General features: G+C 41.6%; 2 protein-coding genes across 2 annotated transcripts; one reads left to right on the forward strand and one right to left on the reverse strand.

The window, feature by feature from the left end:
• Positions 1-1,557: 1,557 nt before the first annotated feature.
• On the forward strand, positions 1,558-3,408 carry DCS_06486 (uncharacterized protein; the record flags this gene model as incomplete). The annotated part of the gene is made up of 2 exons (XM_040803776.1): positions 1,558-1,766; positions 1,827-3,408. The coding sequence occupies 2 exons, from the start codon at positions 1,558-1,560 to the stop codon at positions 3,406-3,408; spliced, it is 1,791 nt and encodes a 596-aa protein (XP_040653880.1).
• A 182-nt stretch (positions 3,409-3,590) lies between these two features.
• Positions 3,591-6,800, reverse strand: DCS_06487 (Poly RNA polymerase cid13; the record flags this gene model as incomplete). Its single annotated transcript, XM_040803777.1, has 1 exon — positions 3,591-6,800. One exon carries the CDS (start codon positions 6,798-6,800, stop codon positions 3,591-3,593), a length of 3,210 nt encoding a protein of 1,069 aa, XP_040653881.1.
• Positions 6,801-16,967: the final 10,167 nt, after the last annotated feature.

The raw sequence follows: 16,967 nt of genomic DNA on the forward strand, positions 1-16,967 counted from the left end.
TACTTAAAATCTTTACTAAGAATGTAATACTTTGTATTAAAAACTTTATTAATACTTAGACATATAAAATATATAGTAATACTCTTAATATAGCTTCTCTTACAGTAATATATTCCTTAATCAATATTCCTTAATTACTTAAAACTTTATATTTTAAGATTAAACCTATGCTTTTTGGCATTATTTCTATATGTAGTATGTATGGCTCAGCATAGGCGTAGAAGCTTTACAAGCGAATGTGAGGTGCAGTGCCTGCACCAAGTGCAGATACTGGCGGAACTTTTGACATTTTTTCTATATAGGCACACCTCCCCATATGTGTTACAATAGTAATCTAGGTAACCCAATTAATTAGCTAACTATATGTTATGGAGTCACTAGTACTACCAGTATCTAGTGGTCGGAAATAGTTGTTAAGAAATCTACAGAACTCTAACTCAAAGTACAAGGCATTGGAGTACTTATACTCTAATGCCTGCTTAGTCATAGGGTGCGAGTTACGTGCGATAGCACGTAACTCTATCCTAGGACACAGCTCTATTAGGCAAAGTGTTATGGAGTCACCAGTACTACCAGTATCTAGTGGTCGGAAATAGTTGTTAAGAAATCTACAGAACTCTAACTCAGGTACTAGGCATTGGAGTACTTATACTCCAATGCCTACTTAGTCATAGAGTACAAGTTACGTGCAGTAGTACGTGACTCTGTCCTAAGACATAGCTCTATTAGGCAAAGCCTAATATTATAATACAAAGCCTAATATCATAATACTACAAACTCTATTCTTTCTCTTTATATATAAGCCTCCTTCCTTTTTAGCTTATAGTTAAAATATTTTTGTTTTAATTTTCCTCTTGAACTATTGCACCTTATTAATACTACTACCTGATGTACTTAGGCTTCTAATTATTTCGTTGCAAACCACATAAATACCTGCAGGATTTTCAAACCTCGGGAGATTACAAAAACATAACTAAGATTATTTCTATAGTTAGTCAGCTGCTGTTTGCAACAGGACTAATCCTAACAGGCCTTCCTACTATGTTTTATGCGTATTTCTAGCAGGTTATATCAAAATGGTAGTCGTAATCAAACTAATATTCATTTTCATTTTATTCCCACCTTTCGCTTAGCAAGTCATATGCCAGCCAGACTTGTACTTACTGGCCTCGGTACAATGGAGTAGTAATTGAGAGAAGCTCACCGAGCACCAGTTTCTCATATACTATTTGAATATGCACAATATGTGTCAAGTCAATAAGTGGTTAGTTGATTTCTGGGCATCTCCAAATGGAACTATCTTCTCCGTGCTCCTACGACTCTAACTGATTTCCGTTTAGCGAGCAGGGCTTCGAACGGAAGATCATACAAAGCTAGGAACAAGGTTGAGCGACAGAACCAAGTCACAAATCCTTCAGGATAATAGCCTTGCTGGTTTGCGCCCGTCCTGAAGTGCTGTCCCCCCCACCGCTGATCTCAAACTGGGATTACAAAGCTCTTGCCATATCGATCGCCAATGACCCAAGTCTTGTTCGACATAACGAATTATACCTCAGAATGGGGATTCCGCGTCTCATTGCCACCTTGGAACCCCTGGCTATCCATCGCCGCCTTCAAGACGAAACTGTCGTCGTCGATGGGCCAGCGTTGGCCTATCATGTCCTCCATGTGTGCAGGCGGAATGGTATTACCCATCCATCCTATCGCCTTCTTGGTCGGACGGTTATAGACTGGCTGGATGAATTGTCCAAGCAGCGGGTGGTTATGTATGTCCGACAAACTTTTCCCGGTCTTCGCATACTGCAGCCACTAACATGGATATAAAGAAAAGCCATCTACTTCGACGGCTATCTCCCAGTAGCGAAACAAGCAGTGCGCATGGAGAGAATGATGAAAAGTACGCTGCAGATATCGAAATTCTTTGCGGGAAGCCCCGATGGATGCATCAAAGCCCAACTAGTCCAAGAAAAGGGAAATGTCATTATTGATGCCTTTCTAGCTGCCACCCAAGAGGTCAGCCCCTTCGCAGACCCTAGCTTCCTTGTGCCATCCATCATCGATGCCCTCCGACAGCACCCCCAGTTTGAAGCCTTGACTCATGTCGTGCCAGGTGAGGCAGACAATTACTGTGCTTCTTACGTGTCGCTGCACGGCGGAACTGTCATAACTTCGGATTCGGATTTGTTGGTGCACAATCTCGGGGCAGGTCAAGTTGTCTTCTTTCGAGATCTGCATCGAAACCCCGACTCGTCGATATTCGGCGCCAGCTATTCGCCCAGCGAGATATGTCAGCAACTCGAGCTATCTCCATCAGTAGGACTTGCTCGGCTAGCCTATGAACGAAAGCAGTTGTCCCATGCTTCCCTTCCACAAATCATGCGGGCTTGTTCACAACCAGCACCAGATCAAGAACGCTACCAGGCTTTTTGTCAGCAATACCGCAACAATGCTAGCGAGTTTCATCTTCGTGTGATGGCCAACAGTTCATATTGCATCATGATTTTCGACCCCAGAATATCCGAACTATACGTGCAGCTTGCCCAGCTGTCCACGAATGTTACAGAGGACCCTGACTTTGTTCAAATATATTTGCCCGTCCTGGTGGAATGTCCAAATCGCACTAGTGCCTGGGAACACAGTACCACTATCCGCCAACTAGCTTACACGGTGCTGGCATCAACCACCCCTACTCGCTTGACAATGCACACACACATTCTAGAGTACCGTCGCGTACAAAGCACTTTGCAAAAGGGAAGAAAAATTGCTCTCACCTCCGCAGCTGATGTGGATCGGTCTGCCCAGGATTTATTAGATCTTATGGAGCGGATTCGAGGTATTTCAAATGGATCAGGGACATATTGGGTGATGCTTCATCTCGCATTGGACGCACGTGAATGCCGGCAACAGGACAAAGAGTCTCATGCCTGGTGGACGTTCCATCAGCGCCTCAATTCCTCAGAAATCACAGCAAGCCGCAGTATCAGTTGGGACATCATCCATCTCGTCTCCCAAATCCATGCTACTTGTTACTCTCTTCGAATGCTCCAGCAAGTCTTATCTCATGCTTTAGAAAGGTCGACGGAGTCCGTCTCGCCAAATTTAGGTCAACTGCAAATGGCCTTGACCGACATGTCCTCTCTCTCGAATTTCCCCGACATTGACCTCGTTGTAGATCTTCTAACCACCCCATCACATTCTAAGCTAGCCAACGCCTTGGCAGATTGCCTGAACTTAAGAGCACCCGCACAACGAGCACCGCGTATTGGGTACCGTGGCAGCTTCAAGATGATCAAATCTGCGAATGAGAAGGCAACGGGCAAGAGGCCGAACGATGATTCAACAAAGCCTTGGTCCGATTTCAATAACTTGGCAACTAATAACATGTTCAGCCTCCTCTCTGTTGACTGACAGATGTAGCGAGTACACAATACAATGCTAGATTGAAATTTTACTGCGTGTCGTCCAATAAATGATGCCCACGAACTAGCGGGCAGGATCCAGGTTGGATTAAGCTCATGCCCTGCCATTCCTCGCACCTAATACTCACAGGCCTCTTGGCTTGTTCATCATAGTCCTCATTTTTCTGACTCTCAACCAACCCAATGTGCACTGTCCCAGACTCTCGGCGGCCCATGGATGGCATCTAGCAAATTCAAGAACGAACTTGAACACAGTTGCGCTTCTGAAACATCCTGCAGAAGATCCTCAGATGCGTTCGCCCGTTCTGCTGTACGAATAATTTTCCAAGCACGACGAAATTCGTCACGTATGGACACGATGCCGTTGTGTGTGACAGTCCGAGCGACATTGTGATCCAGCTCAAATGGATCCTCAATGGCAAACAAATATCGATGCCGGATCTCTTTGACCTCTCCGGCATCAGCAGTTGATGGCTTCGCATACCCCTGCCATTTTGTCGCTGTTTCGTCTGCCTCCATAGGTCTAGATTGTCCTGGTTTTACATGCCCATCCTTAAGATTGGGTGGCAAATCGGCTGCGTGTTGTTGCACTTGAAAAACAGTCTTGGCGCCTGTCCAACCTTTCTCTTGCTTTGAGAGCAACCCGCCTCGCGAACGTAAACTCAGGACGTCTCTACCCCAGTCAAACCCTCCGCCATTACCAGAACTCAGCATGCCGTTCTGAGCAAAGTATTCAAAAAATTCCCGCAACAGATGTCCAAGGCTGTGGGGGTTGCGGTTGAGTTGGTCACTATTGGCAAGATTCAGGATCTCATTCTCGTCTCGCCAGAACTGAACATTGTAGCCTTGGCATTGAATTGTGCTCTCATCGTCCGTGGCCGGTGCACCCGGGGGCCTTTGTGCTGCAAGCTGTTGCAAATTGGGGCACACGAACGGTTGGGCGATGTTGACAAGATAGTGCAGCACCATCAAGACGTATCCGTAGCTGCTTAAGGTTCCGCGATATCCCGAGTTAATCCCCCGTACTTTAGCCCAGTGCTTCACGAAGAGCACCATTGGCCTTACTCTGGGGTCCGTATTGGCATAGCAGCGCAGAAGCGCCGTGTTGTGTAATGCAAGGTGGGCGGAAAAGTTTATGTCACATTGCACTCCAGCTCCAACCTTAGGAAACTCCAGCGGGTCTCGATACCCCCCTGACTGGCTAGGTGCGACCTTTTGGGGGTCCGGAAGTTTCCTGATCCTGTCAAGTAAAGCCAACAACTCTGGGGTCAAAGGAATGATGTATGTGTGATCATGAGGCCCTATCTGGACCCTGCGAAGTGGTGATCGGAGCAGCCGTAGATATTCGTGGACATCCGCCGACTGTGCTGAATCGTACACTTCCTTTTCAACAGACCTTTCGAGGCACTTACATAATTGAACAATCTGGTGTCGCTGGCTGACCGCTTCCAAGTCGAGGTGGCTGTCAGTCTGAGATATATCCATCTCCATTTCCTGACGAATGTCGCGTCGATAAATACCAAATATATACCGCCTCGCGACTTCATCTCGGGCTTCAGCGGAAAGTTCATTCTGGCCATTCTGCAAGCTCCTCATGATACTCTTCGTTCTCTGATAGAACTGTGACGGCAGCTCGTGCTCGCCTTGTTCAAGCAAGGCAAGCTGAATCAACGGTATGTTCTTGACCTTTTCGAGACTAGATTGCAACTCCTTGGTGTATAAAATGGGGTCAATTCCAATCTCTCTACGGCACTGGACATCTCTCCAAACGCGGAGAGCGTGCTCTGCTTGCGGACGAATGTCAAAAAATGCCTTTGCGGGCCACGCTTGCAAAATGAGAAAAGCATGCTCCCCTTCGGCCTGAGTGAAGACGGCAAGAAGCGAATGGTTGTTCGGAAAGTCCGAAAGTGGCGCGAAGGACAATGAGGGATATACTTCCAGCCGTTTTCGGAGCTCGGGGTCGTGAAGGCCCCGAATAAAAGCTTCACAGACGCGGTTCAAAATTGACCAGTCGAGGTCAGTAAACTCTCGAAAGTTGGACAGTGTAACGTCTCGTCCACCTGCCCGCCGTAAAATTCGTTTTGCCAACCCATAATACGCTGGGAGAGAATGGTTTGGGCCTTGCCTTAGCTGGAATCGGGTTGGTACTCCGCCAGTCCCGCAAGGGACCTCGAACTCTGTATGACATGGGAGTACACCTTCAGTCGCTACAGAATCAACGTGGCATTCGTCAACACCTCGGAAGGTGGTGGTGCCCTGCGCGTGATTATCCTCGCCGTGATGCTCGCGAACTTCGCTTTTGGCAAGACTCTCCCATTTCTGGCGCTCTTTGATCAGAGCATGGAGTAGCGGCTCAGGCGGGCTTTCACAGAGCTTAATAATAGGAACCCTGGTTCGGCTCAAGAGTCTTGCACCTAAACCCGCTTCAAGAAAGGCCTTTTCGAGGAGCCGGGGAATAGGGGAATCAGTTGCATCCGGTGGGGGGTTGGACAACGGTGAAAAGAGCCCAAGATCCATATCGGATGCTTTGGTAGCGAACCCGGACGATAGACTGCCAAAGCATGTAAGTTTTACAGACAAAGGCAAAAAGTCGGCGCCAGCATATTCCGAACTCTCATGACGAGATATCACAGTACGGCAGATGGTCTCGATCCGCAAACGAAAAGCCTCTTTCTCAGCGATTTCCGACCTTTCGATTTCAGAAGTGGAGACGACTCGGTAGCCCAGTCTGTCTAGGAAACCTGCCTGAACAGCGATGACCTCGGGCCGAGTGTGCTGACGTCGAGGACCTTGTGCCAGGCCAGTGCTGTAGGGACGATCATGTGTCATCAAACGTGGGTCCGGTTGCATTTGAGGTCCCTGTCTTCCAGAATGATGGAAACGTGGCATGGAGTTGTTCCAAGGTGGGTGTTGCTCATGCGTGAAGCTTGACTGCCCCGCCCAAGGAGGATGGTTATAGCTTCTCGGCTGGCTTGATTCCTGGCGATTTGGCGCAGAGAAGACCGAGTCCTCGATGTTGCTAGATATGTCACGGCGTTGAGGTACTGGTTGAAGCCTGGGATCTATGGGGATTGAGAACTGAGAACTCATCTGCCGCCGCTGTGCTTGATTTGGGCGCTTCCTGTTGGCCTTAGGCAATATTGGAGGTTGCTGCGCATTAAATCGAGCGGTCGGCTGGTGACTAGTTGATGATGCAACATGAGGAATCCTCGGCAGTTGCTTGTGCGGTTGTGGAATATGAGCGCTTTCGAGGACAGGGTTTTCGGGGGTGGCATGTTCCCATGGCGTGTTTGAAAGTCCCAGACCGTGAATATTGCGATCTAGGCCAATAGCCAGCTCGTCGACCATATCGTCCGCCAAAGGGACACTATTTGACGTCATAGCTGACGACGCTTGATATTCCAGAGTGGAACGAGCCTCTATCGTCCTGGGACGGGCTGGGTCCGGCTTCGATTCAGGTGGATGCTTGGATATCTGGTGGGAAATCGCATGAGCAGGTAGTACGGAAGAATCTTGGGGTTAGGGAACAGCTGCCTTGTAGGTTAGTCAGGGGCCCTGATCTACTAGCTCGCGGAAATGCATTGTAGACCTCGTTGCTCCGAGACCATCGTTATTACCAATCTGGAGTCGTCCAGTGCATGATGGCCAAGGGCGATCAGAGAGCGAGAGCTGAGAAGGAGATGAGTGGAAAACTGACCTGCCAGGGAGAATACTAAGCATATCTCGCGCGTAGTTGCAGCCGTACAGACTTCAAATTCTGTCCGGCATGCAGCTAAGACACAGGTTGTTCACCGGGCTGTTGAACGGCAGAATGTCAAAATCTCCCAAACCTACGGACAACCTCACCACAACTGTGAGTAAGTACAGTACGGAGCACTCTGCAGATAACCCATGATGTACTCCGTACAGCACTTAAGTACATTCATCGCCGGACTAAAAATTTGAGGTTCGATTATCTAGCCAACCCGTCTCAGTATCAAGCCAGCAATTTAACCCAGTCAGGTAATAATAGTAGCAATATAGTATACTTACCTGTAGCCTCCCGGTTTTTTAACAGTTACGGGACATAAAATGCTTAGTATATTTCATAGCTATTCGGTACTATTATACCTAAATTCATATAAGCAAATACTATTAAAGGCTAGTTTGTATTGTAAGTAGCTTGCAATATATTACGGTAATAGAACAGAAAAACAACTCTAATAGTCTGTACTTTAAAAACTATTATATTATAGACTTACTAGTCGGTTTTATAAAAATCTAACTATTAAAGATTAATAGTACTTTTGGTTTTATTATTAATTTAACTAAATATTATTTTACTAATTAAACAGTTTAATATTAAATTAAATAAAGTACTAATATAACTTAGTTATATTAATATTATAGCCTTAGGCCTTACCTAAGTACAATAGTTAAGAAGAGTAGCAATAGCCCTTATAAGTATTATAATACGAACTAGCAGGAAGGCAGTATTTTTAAAAATAAAAGGGGAAATACCTCTTAGAATAAAGGAGTAAAATAAGAAGGGTATATAGTAGAAGTACAGTTATACAGACTATTCAAAATAGATATTAATTAAGACTATTAGTAATAGTAGAAAGTATATAATTAGGTAGGGAATATAGATTAAATAAAGTTAAATAGTAGTATTAAGATACAATTTAGAAAAAAGACTATTATATTTCTTATACTTATATATATACTTATATAGTATATATAGTATTATATATTCCTAACTATCTAAGAGTATAGGAAAGGTAGGACTATTTTATACCTAAAAGGTAGTATCTTAATTAGTACAATATATATATATTGGAGTTCTATTTAATTCTATATAATATATCTCCGAACAATCTACTTATATTTAATACAGCTCTAAATACTCTAGTTAAATTATACTACTAGTTAGATATAACTAATAGGGTTAATTAATATTAGGGTTCAGTTGCAATAGTATAGTAGGAGTACTACAGTAGTCGAGCGGGCTAGTAGTAGTACTTCTTAAAATAAAAGGGGAATTACCTCTTGGAATAAAGGGGTAAAATAGGAAGGGTGCGCAATGGAAGTTCAGTTGTACGGACTATCCAAAATGGATATCAATCGAGGCTGTTAGTAACAGCAGGAAGTATACTATTTAGCAACTGGGCAGGGAATACAGATTTGAATAAGTTAAATAGTAGTGCTAAGGGACGATTTAGAAAAGAAAGACTGTTATGTTTCTTGTACTTTGCTTACGCGTATGCGTATATATATGTGTATACCTAACTATCTAAGAGTGTAGGAAAGGGAGGACTATTTTATACCTAAGAGGTAGTACCTTAATTAGTACAATATATACGTATTGGAATTCTATCTAATTCTATACAATATATCTCCGAACAATCTACTTACATTTAATGCAGCTCTAAATACTCTAGTTAAGTTATACTGTAAGTTGGTTGCAACTAGTAGGGTTAATTAGTATTAGGGTTCGGTCGCAATAGTACAGCAGCAGTACTGCAGTAGTCGAGCGGGCCAGTAGTAGTACTACTAGTAAGTAACTGCTAGTTGCAGTTGGGTGGGTCCTCCTGCGCAACAGTAGTACTATTAGCGGGTAACTACTAGTAGTAGTTAGGAGCGCGTTAATTAACGGCCCGATTAATAATCTTACTTAGTCGACTAAGTACTACTTTGTACGTAACGTATAACAGTAGTAAATTGGCTGGGCAGTAGTACTACTATTAATTATATTAAGTCGGAGCGAGGAGAATTTGCATAGTAAGTACAATTCGTTAACTCAATATACTACCTGTACGTACAGTATAGTAGTAGTATATAGGCAAGCAGTAGTACTGCTGCCCGGTATTGCAAATAGCAATATATAGGATAGTATCCTATTTAGGTAGTCTTACTAGTATAAATACTAGTAATTTTAATACCCCCTCTATTTAGCTAGTAAGGGTACTACTAAATAGGAATCCTTTAAAGACCTAGTAGGCTAAGGTATTGTTGGAAGAGATTAGCAGTAAGGGCCTTAGTAAGACCATCGGCAGGCATTAACTTAGTATTGAGATAGCTGATTTTAGCTAAGCTACTTATTGCTTCTTGCCGAATGTATTATAGTATCGGGCTTAGCCCAATATAGGAGAACAAAGGGAACCAAAGGACCTACTAGGAGGAACGCATATAACTAGAAGCCCTAGTTATTAGGTAGTTTTCCCTCCTTTAAGTCTTTTAATAAATATTATTAAGAGTCCTAGAGCAGTTACCTAGTAACTCCGTAATATTTAAAAGACTTTACTTATACCGGTTAGGAGGAAGGAAAAGCCTAACTATTATAAGTTAAAATAAATAAGGGGAAACCTAAAGAAATTAACCTTTAGTAAGTTATAGAGGACTTTATAGCAAAAGTCTATATAGAGTTTGGCCGAATATACGCCTAAATAGAAATATACTCCGTTTAAATCTTAGCTCTACAGAAGAATAAGCAGCAATAGGTACAATAGGACCTAGGGTACTCATTACCCTAGCTAATAAATACCTTAACAACCGACCCCTAGCAGGAACGGACTAGGGATAAGTTGGGCATACTACGGGCCTGTATTAAACGTAAACCGATTCCGGTTAGGGACCTATATAATAGCAATAAGGGTACCTTTACAGCCTAAAAGTTCTATATAAACTGTAAGCTCTAGGTAGATAAGGACTTTATTAAGTCCGCCTAGGACTAATAGATCTTCGTTTAGCAAAACCTCTCGGCCAAAGTCTAACAATAAGTTACAATATACTTTAAGGAAGGCTCCCGTATTAGTTATAACCTATTCTAATTTCTAACGTACCTTAAATTAGCTTACAGTAACCCCTACTGCTAGTAACTAGTAGTTATTAAACTAAAGGATATTAGGCAAGGGACGTTAGAGTCATTCCTAGCGTTCCTTATACGCTTTAAAGAAAAGCTTATACTAGTAGGAGGAATACATTAGCCTAGTAAGGTAAAACTTATAAAGCTCTATTTTAGACTAACTAAAAGAATAAGGGACTATATCCTTTAGTAAGGGACTACAATAAATAACTATAATAAGGCGGTTAATATATATAAACGAATTACATCCGAAATAGAATTACAACGTATAGAGGATAAAATTAAGAACTAGGGCAGGCCCGGCTAGGGGATAACTAAAGTAACCCCCTAACCCAATAAGGATAGCAATACCCTAATATTAAGGGTTAATACGGTAGGCTTTAGGGCTACGGCTAGGCCTAAAGTAGCTATAACTAAACCGATAACGAAAACAAACTAAAGCCAAAGCGGGCCCTAATAGTAAGTAAAATAGGTTATATAAAAAGAAAGAGATAGGTATAGGGCGGCTAGTATATATATCCGCTATAGGGAGAAAGGCTACTATATCTAATAATACCTATAACGAGCTGCAATTCTATATACCCTAAGGATAAGTATTTAGGCCGCTTAGGGAGAAAAATATATTTATAAGGAATTAAAGACTAAGGAAGAAAAGGGAAATAAAGCGCCTCTAAACTAAGTCTTATATAAAGGTATAAAGGGTTTATAGGTAAGCGGACTATAAGGAACTAAGGGAATTTAAAGACTAAGTTTAAAAAGATTATACTAAGGATAGATAGACTACCCTTTCTTATTACTATACTTATAAATTCTATAAGATTCCTTAATATTTAAATTAATAGTAGCTATAACTACTATAGGGCTATTAGCAAAAGGATAGCCTAATACCTATAACTTAAGCTTATCCCTCTTCCAATAAAACAACTACTTTAAATAGCTATTATAACTTCTCGGCGGAATATAGGCAATACCCTTACCTACCCTACAATAACTAATATAGTCTATACAATAATCGATATAAATAGCTAGAAGAGCTTAATACTCCTATACGTTATCCTAGGCCTAAGTCGAAACGCTATATTAGGTCTACTATAAATAAAATACTAACGGGTTACCCTAAACGCAATAGATCGGACCCTTACAATTAGGGCGGTAGGTAACTAAATTGTATAAGCAAACAATATCCGCCCTCCCAATAGGTCCTAAGAGGTATACCTTACGTTAGTACAAACCTTTTTACAAAAACAATAGGGAGTACTAGTAGTAATAAGCTTATAAGAAATAGTAATAAAGCTATAAGAAATAGTACTATAAGTACCCAAAAGTATAAATATAATAGCAATAGCCCTACCTACTCTCCCGGTAGCCCTTTAGGACTATACTAATCTCTTTAATAAGGAATAGGCCTTAGGCCTACTACTATACTAAGGTTCCTAGGACTACTATATCCAACTATAACAAAACGATAAGGGAGAAATACTATAGCTACCCTAGGACCTACTATATAATTTACTATAAGACTAACTACTTAAAGTCTATAAATAAATTATAAACCTACTAAATAAGGGATAGATATAAGTAAGTTCGTTAGTAGTAGCAGTACTAATACTACTTACTAAGAAAGAAAATAAAGAATAAAGGCTATATATAGACTACTAGGCCCTAAATAAAATTATATAATAGGATTACTACCTACTCCCGCTAGTTAAAGAAACACTATACTTACTCTTAGGGGTACGCTAGTTTACTAAACTAAATATATAAGCAGTATTTTATAAGTTACGTATAGCGCTAGGAGATAAACCGCTTACAGTATTCCGTATACAATTTAGTCTATTCAAATAGTTAGTCTACCCCTTTAGTCTAGCTAAAGTACTAGCTTTATTCTAAAGATATATTAATAGGGTATTATAGGATAAATTAAGGGAGTAGGTTACAGCCTATTTAAACAATATCCTAATCTATACCTCCGGATCAAAGGCCAACTACCTTACTAAGGTTAGGGAAATCCTTAAGTAGCTTTAGGTAGCCGGTCTATACCTAAATCTTAATAAGTACGTATTTATAACAATAAAAGTTAAATACCTTAGGTTTATTATCCAAGTAGGCGTTAAGGTTAGGCCTAACCTAGCGAAAATTACTATAATTTAAAAATAGTAACTACCTACTAAGGTAAGGGGAATTAAGAGCTTCCTAGGTTTTACAAACTTTTACTATAAATTTATTCCTAATTTCGTAAGCCTTATAGAACTACTTATAGCCCTTATAGGGAGGGGTATACTATTTTACTAGGGACCTAAAGAAAATATAGCCTTCTAATCCCTTAAGTAGGCCTTTTCGTTATACCTAATCCTAGTATAATAGGACCCAGACAGAAAGACTCTTATTAAGACTAATTACTTAGGTAAGGTACTAAGTAGATACTTTTTATAAATTAACAGTAAGGGGGCCCTATAACTAATAGCCTACTACTTAACTAAACTTATACTAATAGAAAGGAATTATACAATCTACAATAAGGAACTCCTAGTAGTTATTAACTACCTTAAGGTATAGTCGGTAGACCTATAAGGCATTACGGAACTATTTACTATTCTAATAAACTATAAGAACCTTAAATACTTTACTAAACTATAAGAAATATCGGAACAATAGGTATAGTAAGCGGAAGTCCTTATAAATTTCAATTACTTACTATAGTATAGACTAAACTTATAAGTACAACGGCCGGATACGCTCTTGCGTTAGGAATAGGATAAGAAGAATATACTACGCTTAGGATAAATACTTTAGCCGGTATTAATCTCTATACTATAGGAGGCGCCTAAAGGCTAACCTATACAAAAAGGTCCTAACGCCTAGGATACCTAGGATATAGTAATTACAAATATAGGAACAAATTAGGTAAATACAGGGACAAACCGGGCCCAGGCCGGCTATAAAGTACTAAGCGCCTAAGATATAATAGCTATAAATATAGGGGTAGACTAAACCTATCCAGAAACGGAAGGGGAATAAGGAGCTATTAATATATCCTAACTACTCCTAGTAGGATAGGAATAAATAGGAAAGGAAATACTATTTCCATAGGATATACCAGCCGGCTAACTACTCTTTCCAGAACCCTACCTATAGGAATTATAGGACTAAGTATTACAAAACGATACAATATACAAAGCCTAACAATAAGCAGTTACAATAGGTATACGGAAATTCCTAGTAGAAGTAAAGATAAAAAAACAAACGGCCAATTATAATATTAGTACCTATAGCGCAATATACTATAGGGGACGCCTATAGTTACTAGCCTAGGAACTACTAACAATATAAATAATACAATAGGTATACGAATTACCTATATTAGGCTACCTAAGTTAAAACGGAATATTCTAAGTACTTTAGCAGGACTTCTACTAGGATAGTATATTGCAGGACGTAGTACAGTATATTTAGAATTACTACTACTACTAGAGCTGTAAGAGCTATCTATAAAGATAAGAACTCCTATAATTAATCCCCCTGCTAAACCGTTATTAAAAGTAAATATTAATTAACTTTATAACCGACCTACTAGTATAAAACAATAAGGACCCCTAATTCTTAATAGTTATTACAGACTACCTCTTTAAGTTTATTTAACTAAAGGCAATAACTATAATAAGTATAAAGGCTTATATAAAACGGTTTAAGACCTATTAGTAGTAATTTAGGGGTTTTCCTACTTAAATTATAACGGATTAGGGATTAGACTAGCTTAATAAGTTCTAGATATCCCTATATACCCTTATTGGTATAGAATAACTCTTATTAACTTTATACTACCCCTAGACGGATAGGGGTACTAAAAGGGTAAATTAGGAAATTTAAGCTACCCTACGGATCCTAATCTTATTTAAACAATTCGACTAACCGGCCTACCTAACTGCCTACTAGCTTACCCTAAACAATAGGGAGTCTTTAGTTATAGGAGTTAGCCTAAATAAACTACTATTAGGCTATAAAATTAGTATAATACCTAGGGTAAAGGACAACTAGGTAAGTATAATAATACCAAAAGGGAGGGCGGTTACTTTCCTATAATACCTAAGGGAAGGAATAAAAATTATATAAGCAGCTATTACCTTTATACAATAACGCTTATATAAGTTAGTAGTAGCTATAGGTTACCTAGTAGAAAAGTTCTAGGTAGGTAATAAGGTCTAGCTTAGCCTTAAATATATTAAAACTAATAGGCCGTACAGGAAGCTAAACTAAGTAGCTTTTAAGTTTATAGTACTAATAGTACTAATACTACTTATAGTAATACTAAATATTCCTTAGGGCTTATACCTAACCTTCTATATAGACCTTATCGAAAGGGTAGTAAATAACCCCTTACCTAATTAGGTAGTATAGGATTTAGAGCTAGGCCTACTATTAATCCAAAACGAGAATAATACCTTATAAAAGGAATACTAAGTTAAATATATCCTTACAATAAAGGGGGCCTAAGGCCAAAAGGGATAACGTAATACCCTTATAAAATAGCTAGGTTATAAATAACTAACCTAGTGTTATGATATTAGGCTTTGCCTAATAGAGCTATGTCCTAGGATAGAGCCACGCGCTACCGCACGTGACTCGTATCCTATGATTAAGCAGGCATTGGAGTATAAGTACTCCAATGCCTTGTACCTTAAGTTAGTGTTCCGTAGGTTTCTTAACAACTATTTCCGACCACTAGATACTGGTAGTACTAGTGACTCCATAACATTTAAGAAACCTCCCTTCGTTACGGCAAGCAGTAGGCCGCAGACTATTGAATAATGGATCAACAGGACAACAACGCACTACCTAGCGAACAAAATGCTACCGCTAGCCAACCACCACCCGACTGGTTTACAGAAATCCAGCAGTTACGCTAGCAAATCGCTACGGTAATGCAGTACCAAGCGTCCCGGGAGGTGCAGCCCGGTACTACGTCGGGATCGGTACGGACCCCCTTAACTGTCAATAGCCCAGCAATACTTCCCTAAGTCCGACGTAAACCAATACCAACAGGGGCACTATACGATGGAGATAAGACTACGTTTACAGCCTGGAAGATACTTATGGCCCACAAGCTAGTTACCGACCGCGAGTTTATCGGTACCGACAAGGACCAGTGGATGTTCGTCTGGTAGTGCTTAGCGCCTAAGATTCAGTCCCGCGTTACAGCCTTCTTCGAAGCAGGGCCGTCGTACTAGTACAACCCGTTACAATTCTTGGCTTACCTCGAATCCGTTTTCGCCGACCCTTATCGGATGGAGATAGCGCAGACCGAGCTCGAACAACTAGAGCAAGCAAGCAATAAGGTATTTACCTTATTCTACGTGCGCTTCGAACAAAAGCTAGCGTTGGCTGGGGGAATGAATTGGCCCGACGAAATTAAACTCGTTAAGCTGCGTCGCGCGCTTAATAAGACTATGCGGGATAGCAGTATTGGGCGCAATATCCTACGAGATAGTTACGAGGCGGCCGTTAATATTTACCGTAGTATTACGGTAGACATTGAATCGTACCGCTTAGAGGAGAAATACCGGAACCGCTACGGCCGCGCAATAGCCCCGACAAAACCTATAACGGACGAGGACGGTAACGTACGGATGACGGGCATTAACGCAGCAACTGTAGGGCGCCGTCGCCCAGCAACCCAAGGAACAAGGACCAGCCTAGGGCAGTCGTTAAGCCAGCGTGTAACTTGGGTCCCCCGCAGTACAATTAATGCGCGTAAGGAGGAAGGCGCTTGTTTACGCTATGGATCCAAGCAGTACTTTATTAAAGACTGCAAAATGCGGCCCGCGGCGCAACCGGTATAAAATCTATCCATTTATTGGGTAAATACAGAGAGGGAGAACGCATAGGAGGAATCCTCAGACTAGTTCTCGGAAAACAAAGCGCCCCCGAGCTAAGTCTCGCGCGGGGGTAAGACGGTATAGACAAGGACCAAAGCGGAAGGACTAAGCGTTAGAGGAAGTAATTTTAGGATATTAAGGCGCGGTTGGACAGGCCGCCGTTCCTTATCCTAACGCTTGTAAATTCTACCCGTTTCTTAGACGTTTAAATCGATTGCGGTTGCGATTGTTATAGCGCAATTAGCGAACGTACGGCCTAAAGTCTGCGCCTTGAGCTTATTCCACTACCGGTACGGCGCCGGTTAAAGACAGCCGTAGCAGTAATACGCCGCCGGGGCGGCCCAACGGAGGTACATCTATATATCTCGCATATAGTACGAGTTGCGCTCGATATAGACGGCTGGGAGTCTCCAGCGGTACTATACGTAGTACCAGGCCTTAGCCGAGATGCAATACTAGGCCTACCGTAGATGGAATACCGCGGTATCGACCTATACGTAGCCGAACGCCGCCTTACAATTGGAGCGGTAGGGGGCCAGGTGGTATAAGCAGTAGATATACGGCCGCAGTACGGTAGCTACAACCTCGAGATCGCAACTATTTCGTCTGTTATAGCCGAACCGGAGAGCCAAGCGGTAGTTACCAACTTAATAGAGATCTCGGTAGTACTCCGCTAAGTAGCACCAAGCCCCAAGCCCAGCGGGACGGAGGGATACCTACCCGCCTACCTAAAGGAGTTTACCGACTTATTCGATAAGGCGTAGGCCTCCGGCCTTCCTCCGTACCGGGGACTAAGGGACTACTATATTAAGCTGCAAACCGGGCCCAACG

Source organism: Drechmeria coniospora, chromosome 03 (genome assembly GCF_001625195.1).
Source record: "Drechmeria coniospora strain ARSEF 6962 chromosome 03, whole genome shotgun sequence".
NCBI classification, from domain to species: Eukaryota; Fungi; Ascomycota; class Sordariomycetes; order Hypocreales; family Ophiocordycipitaceae; genus Drechmeria; species Drechmeria coniospora.